We start from the raw sequence: 20,998 nt of genomic DNA on the forward strand, positions 1-20,998 counted from the left end.
GGCTGCAGTGTCACCAATATGCAGATGACACGCAGCTCTATCTCTCATTTAAATGTTCACCGAGGTTGGCTGTAGAAACCCTGTCCAAGTGCCTGGAGTCAGTGAGTGGCTGGATGAGAAGGAATAAGCTGAAACTGAACCCTGACATAACCGAGGTACTGTTCGTGGGAGACAAGGGAAGGTTAGGGGATTTGGACCTGGTGCTCAGTGGGGTACAATTGTCCCTGAAAGACCAGGTCCACAGCCTCGGGATCATTCTTGACTCCCAACTGTCCATGGAAGCTCAGGTCTCGGCTGTGAGCCGGGCAGCACTGTATCAACTCCATCTGATACGGAGGCTGCGCCCCTACCTTCCCAATCATCTGCTCCCATCGGTGGTACATGCCCTGGTCTCCTCTCGCCTAGACTACTGTAATGCGCTCTACGTGGGGCTACCCTTGAAAATGGTCCGGAAGCTGCAACTGGTACAGAATGTGGCGGCGCGCCTGATTAAAGGCAGTTGCCGGCGAGATCACATAACACCAGTGCTAAAAGAGTTGCACTGGTTACCAGTTGCTTGCCGGGCCCAGTTCAAGGTGTTAGTTTTGACCTTTAAATCCCTATACGGTTTCGGCCCAGTCTATCTGAAGGAGTGCCTCCAGCATCATCAGCTATGCAGCCCAACAAGATCAGCCTCAAAAGACCTTCCTTCCAGCCCATCAATCAAAACAGCCAGACTGGTGAGGACTAGAGAGAGGGCTTTTTCAATTGTGTCCCCCACCCTGTGGAACTCCCAAATGATCTCCGCCATGCCCCTTCTATATGAGTTTCCACCGGGCCGTGAAGACCTGGCTCTTCAGGCAGGCTTTTGGGGTGGGCTAGATTTTATCGTCATTGTTTTCAGATTTTTAATGTCTATTATATTTGTATGCCTATTTTGTACGTGGCCCAAAGTGGCTGGATAGCCAACCAGATGGGCGACTAAGAAATTCAATAAATAAATAAATAATAATTGACTTGAATGTAACCAATAGAGATGACTTAGTGGATGAAGTGGCAGTTACAGGAACTCTTCGGGGAAATGACCCTGTTATACTTGAGTTCTTGATTTTAAAGGAAGCAAAAGCTGAGAGTAGCCATACACGTAGCCTGGTCTTCAGGAAAGCTGATTTTAATAAACTCAAACAATGATAAATAAGGTTGCATGACAAACAACCCTAATGCGAAAAGGAGTCCAAGATGGATGGGAGTTTCTAAAAAAAGGAAATGCTAAAGGCACAATTGTGGACTATTCCAACAAGGGGAAAAGGGGGAAGACAGCAAAAGAAGCCAATGTTGCTTCTCAAAAAGCTTAGAGATGATCTGAAAACAAAAAGGACACATACAGGAAGTGGAAGGAAAGCCAGGCCACAAAGGAAGAGTACAGGCAGGTATCACGGAATTGCAGGGATGGTGTCAGGAAGGCTAAAGCTGAGAATTGTTGATCACTAGCTGAACATGAGCCAACAGTGTGATGTGGCTGCAAAAAAAAGGCAAATGCTTTTTTAGGCTGCATTTTGTGAATGAGCTGAGGTTAGTGAGGGTTGCTAAAAGCAACAAAAAAGCTTTCTTCAGTTGTATACATAGTGAAAGACAGAGAAAACAAATGGTGCTTCAGCTACTCAGTGAGGATGGCAAAATGATAACAGATGACAAAGAAAAGGCAGAAGTGCTCAATTCCTACTTTGGCTCAGTCTTCTCCCAAAAGAGAGACTATGACCCTCCTGGGAAATGTGAAGTACAAGCTGAAGGGCAGGATTGCAGCTTGAGATTGATAGACAAATGGTCAAGGGATACCTAATGGAACCAATGACATAAGGAGCTGGTGGGCTCTCCGACACAGGAGGCCTTCAAGAGGCAGCTGGACAACCACCTGTCAGGTGTGCTTTAAGTTGGATTCCTGCATTGAGCAGGGGGTTGGAGTCGATGGCCTTATGGGCAGGGCAGGTTCCAAGGGGCAGCCAGGTGGGGCACTGGCCCGAGGGCCCCTGAGGCTACAGGAGCCCCTGAGGGGCCCCTCTGCTCCCCTTCCGCGATGCACAGCAGGATCGCTGCTGCGGATTGCACGGCGAGAGCTTCGGGACTCTGCCATTCCCTTGCTTAACTTACCTTGTTCCGTGGTTGCACACGCAGTGGTGCCCTTAAGAAAGATGGCGGCTGTGGTTTTCCTAAGTGGCTGAAGCCTCTGCCGCCATCTTGGCTGATGGCATGCATGCTTGCTGCACGCTCACATCCCTGCCATGAACCAAGATGGCGGCAGAGGCTTCAGCTCCTTAGGGAAACCTCAGCCACCATCTTTCTTAAGGGCACCGCTGCGTGCACAACCAAAGAAGAAGGTAAGTTAAGCAAGGGAATGGCAGAGTCCTGAAGCTCTCGCTGTACGCGAATGGCAGGCTTTTGCCCAAGCACTCCAGCGTGTCTGGGGCTATATGCGTGTGTGCGCACATGCATGCCAGGGGCTAGGGCTAGCTGGTGCCCAAGGGCCCCGGCATGTCTGGCACCGGCCCTGCTTATGGGCCCCCTTTCAACTCTATTATTCTGTGTTTCTATAAGTCTTTTGCGTGGAACTATTTCAGTATTTCTCTCTTTTAATAACATTTCTAACTTTCTAAGTTTAATAACTTTTAATAACACATTTTATATTTGATCTGTTTAAGTTACTTACTTTTGCAGTGGGGTGCAGGTTTCCTTTCTTTGGGTTGGATCCAGATGTACAGAGCAAACCTATCGAGGGGCCAGGGATGATCACAGCTGTGGAGCTACCACGGCATCCAAAGCCCTACTGGGCTCATGCCAGCCAGGGCGGAAGGTGGTGGCAGGGATTGTTCCTTCTTTGCTGCACCAGCTCTAGGATACCACAGCTGAGGGCCCCAAGAATTTGCCCCTCGGAGGATCCATGGGATCCCTGCACCTGAACACCACATGATGGACTTTCTGCCAGCTACTGACGGCAGGAGAAATGCTAGCCGTAGCCTCCTGTCCACCATGATGGAGCTTCCTCTCCCTACACAGACACAGTGCTCCTCTCCACTGGCACAGAAGCCGGCCTGTGTGCCAGTTTAACTCTTCCCAACAGCCAACATCAGGGGGCGGTGGTTAGGAATGCACCCCTATTCATATTTGAGAGTAGTCCTATTGAAATCAATGGGACTATTTTTATTTATTTATTGTTACATTTATATCCCACCTTTTCCTCCAAGGAGCTCAAGGTGGCATGCATGGTCTCCTCCCTCTCTATTTTATCCTTAACAACAACCCTGTGAGGCTGAGAGACTGTGACTGGCCCAAGGTGAGCCAGCAAGCTTCATGGCTTAGTGGGGATTTGAACTCTGGTCTCCCAGGTCTGACACTCTACACCACATATTTTATTAACGTTAATCATAAGAATTCCAATCTATTCTAAGTCTCAGCCCAACATTTTGTCCTCTCTTTCCATTTGATACTTTAATGCATCTTTTATAGAGTATGATGAGTGTTACTATCGTTGCAAACTACCTTATACCAAGTCAGACCATTGGTCTGTCTAGCTCTGTAGTGTCTGAATCAAAGAAGAGAGCCAGTGTGTTGGAGTGGTTAAGAGTATTAGACTAGGACCTGGGACACCTAGGTTCACTCAGCCATGAAGCTCACTAGGTGACTGCAAGCCAGTCACTATCTCTCCGCCGAACCTACCTCACAGGGTTGTTGTGAGGATAAAATAGAGGATGGAGAACTCCATACGCATTGCCTTGAGCAACTTGGAAGAAAGGTGGGATCTAAATGTAGTAAATAATAGATAAATAAATACACTGACCACCAGCAGTTCTCCAGGGTTTTATGATGGAGGTCATTTTTAGCCCTACATGGCATTTGAACCAGGGGCCCTTTGCATGTGAAGCAGCTGCTCCACCATTGAGTTCTGGTCCTCCTCTACTAACATTTTATCTAATGCTTAACTCACAACTTTGTATGCTGTGTTCTTTATTTTCTTGTTTCCCTATTTGCTCTAAATCTATTTTCTTTAACAAAGTTGGGGGAAGGTTAAACAAATTCATGGAGGAAAAGAAATTTCTGTCAATGGCTGCTAGTTATGACATATATATAGGTTTAGAAGGAAGATACCGCTCAGTTCTGTTGCTGAGGAGCCAGAAATGGGAGAGAGCTCTTGCCTCATGTCCTGCTGGTGGACTTCCTGCAGGCATCTGGTTGGCCACTATGGGAAACAGAATGCTGGACTATGGTCTGATCCAGCAGGGTTCTACTTGTGTGCTTAGAAAATTCTAACAGATACTACAATCATTATGTTTATACTGCATAGAGGAACCATAGATGCTTGTGTGTGTGTAACCATAGATACGTGTGTGTGTGTAACCATAGATACTTGTGTGGGGGGGGGGCTGGGAGATACTTGTGCCTGAAGCAATGGAGAGCTGCTGCCAGTCTGTGTAGACAGTACTGGTCTAGACGAACCAATGGGTCTGACTCAGTATGAGATAGCCTCCTGTGTTTCTATGTACATTTTATTAAACCTTTTGTCAGAAGCAAAAGAATGCAATAGTTATACATAATTTAAAATTAAAAGTACACACTGTCAAGCGAAGAGGCAAAATGCTGAACTCGTTGAAATTGCTTCTGTTATACTCAGTGAAGGCGGAAAGGCTGGTTGATGCTTGCCTTGGGAAAAAAATGAAATGGAAATGAAAGCCACTCCTTGGACATGAGGCTTGCATTTGAGGGTTGTTTTGCATGTTTTTAATGTGCATGCATAACACATGTTTTCCACCACATGGATGTTATAGCTACGTGCTTATTCATTTGTTTATTATTTGATTTATATCCCGCCTTTCCTCCCAGCAGGAGCCCAGGGCAGCAAACAAAAGCACTAAAAACACCCTAAGACATCATAAAAACAGACTTTAGAATACATTAAAACAAAACATCTTTAAAAACATTTTTTTAAAAAGCTTTCAAGACATTTTTTTAAAAAGGTTAAAAACATACTGTTTTAAAAAAAAAATTTAAAAACATATTAAAAAGCAATTCCAGCACAGACACAGACTGGGATAAGGTCTCAGCTTAAAAGGCTTGTTGAAAGAGGAAGGCCTTCAATAGGCGCCTAAAAGAACAGAGATGGTGCCTGCCTAATATTTAAGGGGAGGGAATTCCACAGGGTAGGTGCCACTACACTAAAGGTCCACTTCCTATGTTGCGCAGAACGGACCTCCTGATAAGATGGCATCTGCGCAGTGATCGTGAGATGGTCTTTCAGGTATCCTGGTCCCCAGCTGTATAGGGCTTTGTACACCAAAACTAGAACCTTGAACTCAGCCCGGTAGCAAATGGGCAGACAGTGCAATTCTTTCAGCAGCAGGGTGATATGTTGGCGATACCCTGCCCCAGTGAGCAGTCTCACCACCGCATTTTGCACCAGCTGCCTCTTCTAGACCAACCTCAAGGGCAGCCCCACAAAGAGCACATTACAGTAATCCAGCCTGGAAGTTACCATTGTGTGGACAACAGTGGTCAGGCTATCCTGGTCCAGAAATGGCTGCAGCTGTCTTACTAGCTGAAGCTGGTTAAAGGCACTCCTCGCCACTGACGTCATCTGGGCCTCTAGCGACAAAGATGGATCCAGGAGTACCCCTAGACTACGTACCTGCTCTTTCAGAGGGAGTACGACCCCATCCAAAGCAGGCAACTGACCAATTATCTGAACTTGGGAACCACCATCCCACAGCGCCTCCGTCTTGCTAGGATTCAGACTCAGTTTATTGGCCCTCATCCAGCCCACCACCGAGTCCAGGCAGCGGTCCAGAGCTTGCACAGCCTCTCCTGATTCACGTGTTACAGAGAAATAGAGCTAGGTAACATCAGCATACTGCTGACACCTTGCCCCAAATCTCCTGATGACCGCTCCCAAGGGCTTCATACAGCATGGGGGACAAGATGGTACCCTGTGGCACCCCACAGCACAACTGCCAGGGGGCCAAAATACAATCACCCAATGCTATTCTCTGAAAACAACCTTGGAGATAGGATCGGAACCACTGTAAAGCAGTGCCTCCAATACCCATCTCACCAAGTCGGCCCAGAAGGATGCCATGGTCAATGGTATCAGAAGCCACTGAGATATCAAGTAAGAGTAACAGGGTCGCACTCCCCCTGTCCTCCTCCCGATAAAGGTCATCCATCAGGGTGACCAAGCCCGATTTGGTCCCATAACCAGGCCTGAACCTAGACTGGAATGGGTCAAGATAATCTGTTTCATCCAAAAGTCCTTGCAATTGCTGTGCCACAACCCTCTCAGTCACCTTCCCTAAGGGGGTATTTGCGACCGGTTGATAATTGTTGCAGACCAATGGGTCCAGGGTGAGCTTTTTCAGGAGTGGTCAGATCCCTGCCTCTTTCAGGGCAGCTGGAACCACTCCCTCCCACAATGACGCGTTGACCACACCCTGGATCCACTTGGTCAAACCCCCTTGGCAAGCTTTAATAAGCCAAGAAGGGCAAGGGTCAAGAGGACACGCTGTCCCCATCATCACAAGCACCTTGTCCATGTCATCAGGCTGCATCAACTGAAACCATTCCCAAGAAGTTGCAGCAGACGTTGCAGCAGAGGACTATAGCAGATGTGGATGGGGCAACTTTACCCTCAAAGTGCCTTGCAAACAATCCACAGTGGGCCTCCGAAGGGTCTAAAACTCCAGTTCCTGGAGCTGATGTCAACAGACCCCTGACAATACAGAAAAGCTCCACTGGATGGCTACTTGAGGATGCGATGAAGGCAGAGAAGTGGGCCTTCTTCGTCACCCTCATTGCCTCACAGTAGGCACGGTTATGATGATTTACTCTTGCCCGGTCAGCCTCACAGCATGTCTTTCATCACTTACGCTCTAGCCATCGTCTAGCCTGTTTCATTGCCCTTAGCTCACTGGTGTACCAAGGTGCAAACCGGGCTCCACAATGCCGGAGAGGGCGCTCAGGGGCAACCGTGTCAAGAGTCCAAAGCACCTCGCTGTTCCACAGCATGACAAGGGCTTCAATAGGGTCACCTACTCTATCTACTGGGAACTCCCCCAGGGCATTCAGGAATCCAGTGGATTCCATTAATCTCTGGGGTAAGAGCATCTTAATATGTCCACCACCCCTGCAGGGAAGGATCGGAGCCATAAGTCTAAACTTCAGTAGGAAGTGGTCTGACCATGACAATGGGGTGACATCCACCACCCCCTTAGTTACGAGACTGTGGCTCTCTGCTGTAAATACACACATGTATTGGGAAATGTGTGAAGTGGCATTGCAAGGCAGACCTCCTCTTAAGAGATATATGTGTAAGATATGCTGAGTTTACATCTCACTGAAGACGATGGAAGCATGTTATATATTCCGCAGAGGATAAAAAAAATTATTTCCCCCCTCTCTCAACCCTGATAATTTATTGAGAGAACACAAATTTCTTCTTCAAGTTGCATCTTTTTTTCCTGGCTAAAGTCTGTTTTTTTAAGTTCCCACTGGACTGTTCTCACAGTACCTCTTGTGATTTCTATTCCATTAGTGGCTGTAGTGACAATCCAGCTACCCTTATCCCATACACAATTTATACAAGACAAGAGGTAAGGCTTTGAGAGGGTGAGAAACTGCCCTGAATAAATTCAAATTGGATATTATAGAGGCACGAGAGTGGCTGTATACTATAGCCAGTGGGGATTTCTCACATTCCGCAATATTAAATTGAAAATACCCCCCAATGCCATTCTGATGCTTCCCATAAGCTCATTTCAAACAAAACCTTACAGAATTTATAGTTCTGAACTCAGAAATGCTTGCTTAACAACCCTCTCAATTTTCATGCAGATACACAAAACAGTCAGAGAGAATAGACAGTTCAAAGTGTAAAAAGAGAGAGAGAAAACCCAGAGCCCTTTTGGACTTTTTTCTCTGACAGTTCTCATAATCTGTTGAAATTCATTAAAAATCAGCCATGTTCACAGAGTACCTGTAATCCTAATACTGACCTTGCCCCATAATCTGACCTTCATCTTCTGCTGTTTAAAAGTTAAAAAAATGCCTGGCTGATTTTTAATTAATTTAAGAAATTTTGGCTGGAACCCTATGATAACATAAGAACATAAGAAGAGCCTGGCCAACCAGGTGCCAACACTCTCCCCTCCTGAGGCTTCCGGCAACTGGTTTTCAGAAACATGCTGCCTCTGGCTAGGGTGGCAGAGCACAGCCATCATGGCTAGTAGCCATTGATAGCCCTGTCCTCCATGAATTTGTCTAATCTTCTTTTAAAGCCATCCAAGCTGGTGGCCATTACTGCATCTTGTGGGAGCAAATTCCATAGTTTAACTATGCGCTGAGTAAAGAAGTACTTCCTTTTGTCTGTCCTGAATCTTCCAGCTTCTTTGAATGTCCATGAGTTCTAGTATTATGAGAGAGGGAGAAGAACTTTTCTCTATCCACTTTCTCAATGCCATGCATAATTTTATACACTTCTATCATGTCTCCTCTGACCCGCCTTTTCTCTAAAGTAAAAAGCCCCAAATGCTGCAACCTTTCCTCGTAAGGGAGTCGCTCCATCCCCTTGATCATTCTGGTTGCCCTCTTCTGAACCTTTTCCAACTGTATAATATCCTTTTTGAGATGAGGCGACCAGAACTGTACACAGTAAACATCGGGCATGCTCAGTAAGAACCAACTGTCAGAGTTCTAAAAGCCAGACTCACAGCTGCTGGGCTTGGCTAATTGGGGCCACACCCAAACCAGACTTTGATTTCACGTGAGACAGTCATGGCTTCCCTCAGAGAATCCTGGGAAGTGTAGTTTGTGAAGGGTGTTGAGAGGAGACTCATGTTCCACTGAGAGAGCTTCAGTGGCCAGACTGGCTTAACAGTCAGCCACTCTGATTGCAGTCTGTGAGGGGGACTGGGTGTCTCCTAGCAACTCTCAGCACCCTTCACTAACTACACTTCCCAGGATTCTTTGAGAGAAGCCATGACTGTCCAAAGTGAAATAAAGGCCTGGTGTGGATGTGGCCAGGGACAGCTTTGGTTTAAATTTGGGTGGGAGGCTACATGTGCCTGCTGTAGAATAAAAAGGTGGGGGAAAGGCTGAAAACAATGATACTGTTCACAATGTTTTCCTTTTGGAAAGGAAAGGGGCTTCCCCTCTGCCCAGTGCCCACCCACCCAATCTCCTCCCCTCCCTGCCCCTCCCCCAGGTCAGTGTTGGACTACGACAAGGGAGACCAGGATTTCAATCCCCACACAGCCATGAAGCACACTGGGTGACCTTGCACCAGTCACTGTCTCTCAGCCTCAGAGGAACGCAATGGTAAAACTACCTCTGAATACTGTTTACCATGAAAACCCTATTCATAGGGTCAACATAATTCGGGATTGACTTGAAGGCAGTCCATTTCCATTTTCAAACATGATTGCACAGAGGTAAATCCCACTGAACTCAAAAAGTATGCAAATGATCAAACCCACCCTCCCTTCTCCTTCCGCCTATCCCCCCCTTCCCCCTTCCCTCCCCCTTCATTTGCCCCTCCCATCCCCTTCCAGTCCTCTCCTTCTCCCTCCACCTGCTCCCCTTCATACCCATGATCAGTTTTAACTATCTTAAGCATGATTGCACGGAAGGAAATGCCATTGAACTCTATAAGCATGCAAATGATCAAGCCTGCCCTCCCCTCCCCTCCCCCTTCCTTTGTTCCCCTCCAATACGCTCCTTCCCCTTCCCCCTCCTCCTCCCTATGATCAGTTTTTCCTATCCTAACCATGATTGCATAGGAGTAAATCCCATTGAACTCGAATAAGCATGCACATGATCAGACCTGCTTTTCTCCTTCCCCTCTCCTCTCCCTTCCTCCTCCCCTCCCCTCTTCCTTCTTTCTCCTTCCCTGCCCACTCCAGCCCTCCCCCCCTGCCTCCCCCCCCCGTCACTTTTACCTATCCTAAGCATGATTGTATGGGAGTAAATCACACTGAATTCAATAAACATGCAAATGACCAAACCTGTCCTTCTCCTCCCCTCCCCCTCCTGCCTGCTCCCCTCCCATTCCTCCTCTCTGCATTTCCTCCCCTCCCTTCTCCTCCCCTCCCTATCCCCTGTGGTCAGTTTCACCTATCCTAAGCATGATTACAGGGGAGTAAATCCCACTGAACTCAATAAGCATGCAAATGATCAATCCACTCTCAGCAAACTTGCACAGGATCCCATTTCTTACCTCCTGGATTAAAAAGCAGGGAAATTCATTAATAGGCAAAAAACCTTGCGGTTTAAGAACATACCTATAGCCAGGAGATATTTCTATCAAACTTTAAAAAGGAGGGAAATTGCGCAGCTATGGTGAATGCACCAGGGGAGCAGGAGACCTGACCTCCTCTCTGAGATATTGGACTGCCCTACAAATTTGTCAAAATGCAAACACAATTTGGGTTGGTCTTTCACAATCCAATCCACTTCCTGTGTAGCTTGGAAGAATTTGGGGAGGGGGAGGGGGAAGGAGCATATTGGAGGGGGACAAAGGAAGGGGGAAGGGAGGGCAGGCTTGATCATTTGCATGCTTATAGAGTTCAATGGCATTTCCTTCTGTGCAATCATGCTTAAGATAGGTAAAACTGACCATGGTTATGAGGAATGGGAGCGGGAGGAGGGGGAAGGAGGGGATTGGAAGGGGATGGGTAGGGAGGGGCAAATGAAAGGGGAGGGAAGGGGCAAGAGGGGGGTCTCCTAACAACTCTCAGCATCCATAACAAACTACAGTTCCCAGGATTCTTTGGGTGAGGTCATGACTGTTTAAAGTGGTGTAGTAAAAAGTACTTTCACAGCAATAAAATATTTTAGTTTGTGATCTTTCCCTAGGGCTGTAAGCTGCACAGTCTGGTCTTGCACATGTTTATGAAAAACACAGGGCCACCCCGTGACTGATTGCTGCCTGAGACAAAGATTACTCCTCCCTCCGCCCCCCCCCCAACCAGACTGTTGAATCTTACTTCATCACTGCCAACGGTATGGTGTCCTCTACTGCCTCTGAGGGGAGCAGGCTGGACAGAAGATCTCTGGGTGATTTGTAGTAGAACAGCAAGGATTTCAGATTGCCAAATAGCTTAGCAATTGCAACAACAAAATTACTTTCCCCATCTAAATTCAGCTGCTGAAGAAAGTGAAATGAAGAAAGTTAACAATGAAGTGGTTTTTGTATGTGTGTGAAAGGACTGAGAGTTCATTTCAGTACTGATGTTGAGAACAAATCCCTAGTCTCAGAATATGTTCAGAGGCACTCTGTTCTTTAATTCTAATGGTTGGTAGAGCTTTGAGTCCTAGTAAAAAAAACCCACGTAGATCTGACAGTCCTGAAGTCTGTCCCTGGTTTAGGGGCTATAGGGCACAGTCATGTGGAACATGCCACTCTGTCCTCCAACACCTCACTGCTGCCCTGAGCCCCTACCCCCCGCCCTAGTGACTGCTGCCTGACACTGCCACCTCAGTTTGCCTAATGGTATGGCTGGCCTTGGGGAAGAAATGTCCACTTATGTCACTGGAGCTTATTCTTAAGTAAATGTGTAGCCCAAGGCTTTAGCTAAAAGGTGGGAAACCTGGTGCCCTCCAGTTGTTGCATTACAACTCCCATCGTCTCTATTTATTTATTTATTTATTTGTTCCATTTTTAAACCGCCCATAGCGAATAGCTCTCTGGGCGGTGTACAAAAGATTAAAATACAAAATATCATAATAAAAACAGCCGAACAATAATAAACACAAACAGAAACCACAGAAATATAAAAGTAAACACATTAAAATGCCTGGGAGCATAGCCAGGTCTTAACCTGGCGCCGAAAAGATAGCAGCGTAGGCGCCAGGCGTATTTCTTCGGGGAGGCTATTCCACAATTCAGGGGCCACTACAGAAAAGGCCCTAGATCGTGTAACTGTCCTCCGGGCTTCCTGATGTGTTGGTACCCGGAGGAGGGCCTTAGCTGCTGAGCGAAGTGACCGGGTAGGTTCATAGTGGGAGAGGCGTTCCACAAGATATTGTGGTCCCACGCCGTGTAAGGCTTTATAGGTCATGACCAGCACCTTGAATCTGGCTCGGAAACAGATGGGTAGCCAGTGCAAATGGGCCAGAACAGGTGTTATATGTGCTGACCGGCTGGTCCTTGTCAGCAGTCTGGCTGCTGCATTTTGCACTAGCTGAAGTTTCCGAACTGGCTTCAGGGGCAGCCCAACGTAGAGCGCATTACAGTAATCCAACCTAGAAGTTACCAGAGCATGAACAACTGAGGCGAGGTCATCCCTGTCAAGATAGGGGCGTAGCTGGGCTACCAACCGAAGGTGGTAGAACGCATTCCTTGCCACCGAGGCCACTTGCGCCTCAAGAGATAAGGAAGGATCGAAAAGCACCCCCAGACTACGAACCTGTTCCTTCAAGGGGAGTGTAACCCCATCTAGAACAGGGTAAACATCCACCATCTGAACAGGGAAGGCATTCACCAACAGTGTCTCGGTCTTGTCTGGATTGAGTCTCAGTTTATTAGCTCTCATCCAGTCCATTATCGCGGTCAGGCAGTGGTTCAGCACATCCACAGACTCACCTGTAGAGGATGAAAAGGAGAAATAGAGCTGCGTGTCATCAGCGTACTGGTGGCAACGCACTCCAAAACTCCTGATGACGGCACCCAGAGGCTACATGTAGATGTTAAAAAGCATGGGGGACAAAACCGACCCCTGAGGGACTCCACAATGGAGAGTCCAAGGTGTCGAGCAATGTTCCCCAAGTACTACCTTCTGGTGACGATCCGCCAAGTAGGAGCAGAACCACTGCCAAGCAGTGCCTCCAACTCCCAACTCCGCGAGTCTCCCCAGAAGGATACCATGGTCGATGGTATCAAACGCCGCTGAGAGATCAAGGAGAATCAACAGAGTCACACTCCCTCTGTCCCTCTCCCGACAAAGGTCATCGTATAGGGCGACCAAGGCTGTTTCAGTGCCAAAACCAGGCCTAAAACCGGATTGAAACGGATCCAGATAATCGGTCTCATCCAAGAGCGCCTGGAGCTGACCGGCAACCACCCGCTCTAGAACCTTGCCCAAAAAGGGGACATTCGCCACCGGTCTATAGTTGTTCAGGTCATCTGGGTCTAAGGAAGGTTTCTTTAAAAGAGGTCTTACTACTGCCTCCTTGAGGCTACTAGGGACTACTCCCTCACTCAAGAAGGCATTTATCACTTCCTTAGCCCAGCCGGTGGTACCAGTCCTACTAGCCTTCACTAGCCAAGATGGACAAGGATCCAGCACAGACGTGGTCGCACGCACCATTCCAAGCACCTTGTCTACTTCCTCAAGCTGCACCAACTGAAACTCATCCAATAATGAAGGACAAGACCGTGCTCTGGACACTTCAGTGGATTCAACTGTCATAACATCAGAGTCTAGGTCCCTACGGATGCATGCGATTTTATTTTGGAAGTGCCCTGCAATGTCGTTACAGCGAGCTTCAGATGTTTCAATGGTATCTTGAGGACCCATTGGCCTTGCTGGCTGGGGCTGATGGGAGTTGGAGTCCAACAACATCTGGAGGGCCGTAGCTAATAGATCTGGGGGGACCAATTTGAATTGGTTTGTCTGAGAGTTAAAGAGTATGCCTGCTTATTTTGTGGGCTGTTTTCATTCTGATGTGTTAAGTATAATAGACAATGGAAAAGAAAATATGAAAAGGTGGGTCTTTTTATCTGAAAAAAAGAAAAGATTGTCGTAATTTTGTTTATGAAATCACTGCTCCTCTTCTGGGTGGGAGAAACGTGCATGAGCTGTGACCAACGGGTGACCACTTAAGGGTCATAAGTATATGAGACCCTTGAAACATTATCGTCATAAAAACACTAAACCTATATTCTTAAAGGGAGGTGAGGAACATCCTAAGGTCCATTGTGACTAATGTTAACTGTGGCCAGACCTAACAATAACTCTCTCCTCTTGAAGGGGAGGAATTTGTACAAAATAATGGATGGGGCAACAGAGAGGAACTGTGGGATCCCTCTCTTGGACCCAGTCCTTGAACACGGGGGTAATGTTGCCCCCACCCTGGGCCTATGTCTACGTACGTTTAGGGTTGCCATCTTTTACTGACATTGCTCCTGCGCCTCCTGAAGGGCCAAATTTGGACATTCAAGGATGCTGTGGGTTCCTCCATTGAGCAGAGAAATTAGACCAGATGTCCTTCAAGGTCCCTTCCAGCTCTAAACTTTGGATTCCAGGATTAGCAGGTGAAAAATTTTTGGGGGGGGGGTTGGCATGGAGAGCAAGATATTTTTGCTATGAGTTAATGTTGGGAAAAGACTTAGAGCCTATTGGCACTGCATCTTCAGGAGAGGAGAGGGCAGGAGAAGAAGGTGCCACTCAGCCAACATCTGTCATTGCTAATTTATGCTCTGGTCAGGAGCCAAAGTCTGTCCCAGAAGAGTTTCAGTCATCTCCCCCGGGGACATTTGCACCAGCTGAGCCTCTGGCAAAGTTCTGTCCCCTCTTGCCCAAGCCAGCAGTCTCCCGACACGTCTCCTACATCGAGGGGACAGCAGGTGCAGCACCCAAGCTTTATTTTTTAGGCAGCCTTCCAACAGCTTTGCACAGATGACCATGCGGAAGTGCCAGGGTTCAGCAAAGAGCTCTTAAAAATCTGGCTCTGGAAAACCATTGACATACACAGGTGGAGCTATGCAAATGTTTCAAAGAAACCAAAGGCTGCCATCCTGTACCCAGCTAGCCCAACACAGGAAATGCCCTATACCGAGTTAGACCGTTGGTCCATCTAGCTCAGTATTGTCAACATGGACTGGCAGTGAGTCTTGCAGGCAAATGACCTTCCCAGCCTTACCTGGAAATTCACTTTCGCTGAGCTACGGCCCTTCCCCATTGAATCCCATTGCAGCCTGTGCGAATGAATGAAGCAGCGAAAAATATTTAAGAAACTATGAGTCGTAAGTCATACTCTAAGTAGACCCATTGAAATTAATGGAATTAGGGTAGTCATGTCCATAAATGCCAGTGGATCCACTCTGACCTAGTTGGATGCAACCCATAGATCCATCAAGATGCTGTCTGTTTTAGTGGGCTATGTTGAGGTTCAAACCCTGGGCTGCTAGAGTTACACGGGATTTCTTCAAGCCCAAAGTATCTGAAGATGTGCAGCAAGATCTGGAACAAGCCCCATCGGTCTGGTGTAGCGGCTAGAGTTTTGGACTAGGACTGGGGAGATCCAGGTTCAAATCCCTACTCAGGCCATGAAGCTCACTTGGGTCAGTTGCACTCTCTCAACCTAACATACTGTACAGAAAGATAGGAATGAACAGGTACTCTGCTCTGAGCCCCTTTGTAATAAACCACAATCTCGACAAGGTTATATGGGGAGAGCTATTCTTTAACTGACAATGACATTTCATTTCTGGCCTAATTTTAGCTGGAGGTTCTCAACAAGAAAAGCTGGAACACAGATGTCTGGTCCTGCAGGAATGATCCATTGGTAGAGCCCCTTGAAAAAAGGCAGTATATGCTTTTTTCCAACAAGATCTAGAGAGAATTGTGTGTGGTTTCTCTCTCAGTCATGGCATAAAATCCTTAGGGGAATGCTCATTTATAAGAACCATATGGTCTGTTTTTCCAACTTTGAAGGGTGGGGGGAGAAAGAAGGAGTGCATAGCCATTCAAGCCTATAGTTTGCTGCAGTGGTTACAAAACTTTTTATCTTCTGTTTCTTATATTACAGCTACCCTGAAAAGCACCCAAGATGACCTGCACCGGAAAGCACTTCAGGCTCTCGAAAGGTGAGAAAGAAAGATCCTAACTGACAGATGTTTTGTTTATTTTACACTGTAACCTGAAACCTTCCCTAGGCTTCTCCATGGGTCTGAGCTTTTTAGGATTTCTTTCCTCCATCTCCTTATTTTAGGCACTAACACAGAGAATAAATGCATGGCAGCAAAAGCATATTTCTGCCTTTAGGGTCAACTGGAGAGACACCCGTGGTTGCTGATTTCTCTGTGTGCCAATCTGGAGTGCAAGTTGGTGTCATTTTGACAGAGCTCCTTTTTGGAGAGGGATTTAGCTTTAAGTGGCAGGCATTCCTAGACTCAGATGTAACATCTCCGTTACTGTGCTATTTAGATGTAATTGCTGTCCTATATTACTCTTAAACCATATTTATTTTTAGCCTTTTGACCTTTCTCCGCCGGCTGTGGCTTGATTCCTTGATATCTTGACTCCAGCTTGGAAGTGGACAAGATTGCTAATCAGACGGAGACCTACCAATAGCCAACAGGGGGTGTTGTGAGAATTCAACTAGATCCTTGTGACCTGAATTTTGATATATTAAAAGCATTAACTTGGCAGTAGTTTTTGAGAGGGTTGAAGGTGGTATGAAATAGGCATTATTGTTCAAGGTGTGTACATAAGAAAACTGCCTTATTTCAAGATTAGACTATTGGTCTATCTAAGCCAGTATTGTCTGTTACACTGTTCTTCAACTTTAGGTCCCCAGATTTTCTTGGACTACAACTCCCATTATCCCCAGCCACCTTAGCCACTTGTCTGTGGATCATAGGAGTCGTAGTCAAAAAGCAAAGTTAAAGAACACTCGTCTGTTACAACCATCTTTGACTCTTCAGGGACTAAGGTAGAGGTCTTCCACACTACCTGCTATCTGATCCTTTTAACTGGACATGCCACGGATTGAATCTGGGACCTTCTGTATGAAAAATGTGTTTTACTATACTTTGCTTCCTCCCTGAATATCAATATTGTGCTGCAGCATCTGCATATATGCATACATTTTCACCAGGGTAGCATAATAAATGCAGTTATTCGGACTAGTTCTTTTTAACATTTTCTCGAATACGTGGTTTCCTTAGTTTGAGATCCAGCAAGATTGTAGTCCACAGATGAAGAAATTGGCTCTCTAGATGTTGTTGGACTCCCAATTTCCAGCTGCCTAGCCAGCATGGCCAGTGGTTACAGATGATTGGAGATGAAGTCTAGTAACATCTGGAGGGCTGCAGGTTAGATACCTCTGATGTAGGCTGTCCTCAATACTCCCTGGTCCTCAAGGTGTTCATCCTTGCTTGTGGCCTACAAAGCCATGTGCAGCCCACTGGCCATGGATGGTAGCCTCCTGAGACATGAAAAACGTCCTGCTTCTGCCGCCTTCCTATGCTCGGACAAAGAGGGAGGAGAGAACCTCCAAATACACAGCACACCACAAGACATAGGCTGTTTGTGTGCAGTTGTGCAGGCCTGCACTATAGGCCCCTAACCTCCTGTGTTTGTTGGTCTCTAGTTTTTGTACTATTTTATTATTATTATTACTGAACAATCTACTATACATTAGGGAAGGTTGTTTGTCTGTTACGCATTTTGACACCTCTTAAGATATTGTAACCAAGTTTTGTGTGATGATTCCCAAGATAAAGGAGAAGGTTTTCATCTATGTTTTGATTCTATTGGACATCATTTTAAATCAAGATGGCAGACAGAACCTTTAAAGCCTGCACTGGTTTTCTTGTTTCTTAGAATTCCCGAGCAATGCCGAGTATGAGGCTGCTGGCAGTATATAAATTAAGGATTACTGAAGGGACTGCGGAGGATTTGTCCATATTTCAATGGGTGCAGCCCCACTTTCCATAGCCTAAAAGAAAAAGGGAGAGAGGAGGCTGGGGGTAGGTGTGTTGGAAAGGACCATAGCTCAGTGGTAGAGCATATGCTTTGTATGCAGACAGCCCCAGATTCAATCCCTGGCATATTCAGCTAAAAGAGTTGGGTGGCAGTCAATGGGCGGACCTTTGCGTGAGATACTGGAGAATCACTGCCAGTCTGAGAAGACATAAGTGTCATGCCCGCCCGACCCTCAGGGTCCCGGGAACATGCATCAGGCTCAGACCCCCACCCTTAGGGAAATGAGACTGGAACCGAAAAGCTATTACTTCACCCTTGCCAAGGCTGTGTACGCTCACAACAACCCTGCAAGGTAGAAGGTAGGCTGCCACCACCCCTGTATACTGGTCCACTCAGAGCCAGGGGATCTCTGAGCCCAGAAGGTATATAAAACCAAGGTCCTAAAAGGCAAGAGTCACAGTTACACTCCTTGCCAGGCACCTCTGGTTTAACACTTAAAATCCAAGCTTTTAACTTCTTAACCCTCTTTGGTAGTGAGTGACTGAGATTGGGTCAAAACACTGAATTTAGAACCACCCCTTCTCTCAAATGAACACACCAGGTTAAATAGAAGTAGCTTTATTAAAATATATAAGTGCACATATCATATAGCAGCAAGTAATCCTTTAAGACCATTCACCCAACAGGGGTTTAGGTTCTTACAAGAGAATTCATACACACAACAAGAAAATAATAAACTAGCTCACCTAACTACTTACATACGAGGTAGTTGGTTGCGTGGCACCTCTCCTAAGAGAGATGGATGTTCAACATAAAGCAATGGAACCAGACATAGGTTGCCTTCCCATAAGCAACCCTAGGAACCATAAGGCAGAAAAGGTTTGGAACTCTGGTGCCAGTCAGCATAGGCAGAGAACAGAGAACAAAGGCTATGGGTCCCTAGCCCTATACTTAAGGGAAAAGGATCCTAACGGTCCAAGATTAATTGACCAATCAGGAATTGACTGATGTAACTTTCTTCTCGATGTTTCTCACATTTTCGCGCCTTCAGGCCCCCCTCCCAACGGTGTTTTCCAACTGCATAGGCCAAGGATGACCTTGGGTGCCAGGCACTTGCTAATCAACAAAGATAAACAGGTGCAGCTTGTTAAGGCTTCTTCTAACCGTCTTCAGCTGGAAAAATGAAACTTAACTTTACAAATTGGCAAGGCTTGTCTTTTCTGACTGTAACCATCTCCCAGAGTCCCTTACTGGAGCCAAAGTGTTGTCAGCAGATTTTTAATAACTCATGACCATTACAGGTTCATGACAATAAGAACATAACATAAGAACATAAGAAGAGCCTGCTGGATCAGGCCAGTGGCCCATCTAGTCCAGCATCCTGTTCTCACAGTGGCCAACCAGGTGCCTCTCCCCTCCTGAGGCTTCCGGCAACTGGTTTTCAGAAGCATGCTGCCTCTGACTAGGGTGGCAGAGCACAGCCATCACGGCTAGTAGCCATTGATAGCCCTGTCCTCCATGAATTTGTCTAATCTTCTTTTAAAGCCATCCAAGCTGGTGGCCATTACTGCATCTTGTGGGAGCAAATTCCATAGTTTAACTATGCGCTGAGTAAAGAAGTACTTCCTTTTGTCTGTCCTGAATCTTCCAACATTCAGCTTCTTGGAATGTCCACGAGTTCTAGTATTATGAGAGAGGGAGAAGAACTTTTCTCTATCCACTTTCTCAATGCCATGCATAATTTTATACACTTCTATCATGTCTCCTCTGACCCGCCTTTTCTCTAAACTAAAAAGCCCCAAATGCTGCAACCTTTCCTCGTAAGGGAGTCGCTCCATCCCCTTGATCATTCTGGTTGCCCTCTTCTGAACCTTTTCCAACTGTATAATATCCTTTTTGAGATGAGGCGACCAGAACTGTACACAGTATTCCAAGTGCGGCGGCACCATAGATTTATACAACGGCATTATGATATCGGCTGTTTTATTTTCAATACCTTTCCTAATTATCACTAGCATGGAATTTGCCTTTTTCACAGCTGCCGCACACTGGGTCGACATTTTCATCGTGCTGTCCACTACAACCCCGAGGTCTCTCTCCTGGTCGGTCACCGCCAGTTCAGACCCCATGAGCGTATATGTGAAATGAAGATTTTTTGCTCCAATATGCATAATTTTACACTTGTTTATATTGAATTGCATTTGCCATTTTTCCGCCCATTCACTCAGTTTGGAGAGGTCTTTTTGGAGCTCTTCACAATCCCTTTTTGTTTTAACAACCCTGAACAATTTAGTGTCGTCAGCAAACTTGGCCACTTCACTGCTCACTCCTAATTCTAGGTCATTAATGAACAAGTTGAAAAGTACAGGTCCCAATACCGATCCTTGAGGGACTCCACTTTCTACAGCCCTCCATTGGGAGAACTGTCCGTTTATTCCTACTCTCTGCTTTCTGCTTCTTAACCAATTCCTTATCCACAAGAGGACCTCTCCTCTTATTCCATGACTGCTAAGCTTCCTCAGAAGTCTTTGGTGAGGTACCTTGTCAAATGCTTTTTGAAAGTCTAAGTACACTATGTCCACTGGATCACCTCTATCTATATGCTTGTTGACACTCTCAAAGAATTCTAATAGGTTACTGAGACAGGACTTTCCCTTGCAGAAGCCATGCTGGCTCTGCTTCAGCAAGGCTTGTTCTTCTATGTGCTTAGTTAATCTAGCTTTAATAATACTTTCTACCAGTTTCCCAGGGACAGAAGTTAAGCTAACTGGCCTGTAATTTCCGGGATCCCCTCTGGATCCCTTTTTGAAGATTGGCGTTACATTTGCCACTTTCCAGTCCTCAGGCACGGAGGAGGACCCAAGGGACAAGTTACATATTTTAGTTAGCAGATCAGCAATTTCACCTTTGAGTTCTTTGAGAACTCTCGAGTGGATGCCATCCGGGCCCGGTGATTTGTCAGTTTTTATATTGTCCATTAAGCTTAGAACTTCCTCTCTCGTTACCACTATTTGTCTCAGTTCCTCAGAATCCCTTCCTGCAAATGTTAGTTCAGGTTCAGGGATCTGCCCTATATCTTCCACTGTGAAGACAGATGCAAAGAATTCATTTAGCTTCTCTGCAATCTCCTTATCGTTCTTTAGTACTCCTTTGACTCCCTTATCATCCAAGGGTCCAATCGCCTCCCTAGATGGTCTCCTGCTTTGAATGTATTTATAGAATTTTTTGTTGTTGGTTTTTATGTTCTTAGCAATGTGCTCCTCAAATTCTTTTTTAGCATCCCTTATTGTCTTCTTGCATTTCTTTTGCCAGAGTTTGTGTTCTTTTTTATT

At 46.3% G+C, this 20,998-nt stretch overlaps 1 protein-coding gene across 3 annotated transcripts in view; it reads left to right on the plus strand.

Annotated features, from left to right (window-relative positions):
* Positions 1–20,998, plus strand: part of TTC7A (tetratricopeptide repeat domain 7A) — a 316,394-nt gene that overhangs the window by 98,354 nt on the left and 197,042 nt on the right. For all 3 annotated transcript variants that reach the window (XM_061625444.1, XM_061625445.1, XM_061625446.1), the window contains one exon: positions 15,766–15,823. In XM_061625444.1, the coding sequence (XP_061481428.1) occupies positions 15,766–15,823 (58 nt within the window). The remainder of the gene's footprint in view (positions 1–15,765; positions 15,824–20,998) is intronic.

The sequence above is a fragment of the Rhineura floridana genome, chromosome 4, assembly GCF_030035675.1.
Source record: "Rhineura floridana isolate rRhiFlo1 chromosome 4, rRhiFlo1.hap2, whole genome shotgun sequence".
Classification (NCBI taxonomy): domain Eukaryota; kingdom Metazoa; phylum Chordata; class Lepidosauria; order Squamata; family Rhineuridae; genus Rhineura; species Rhineura floridana.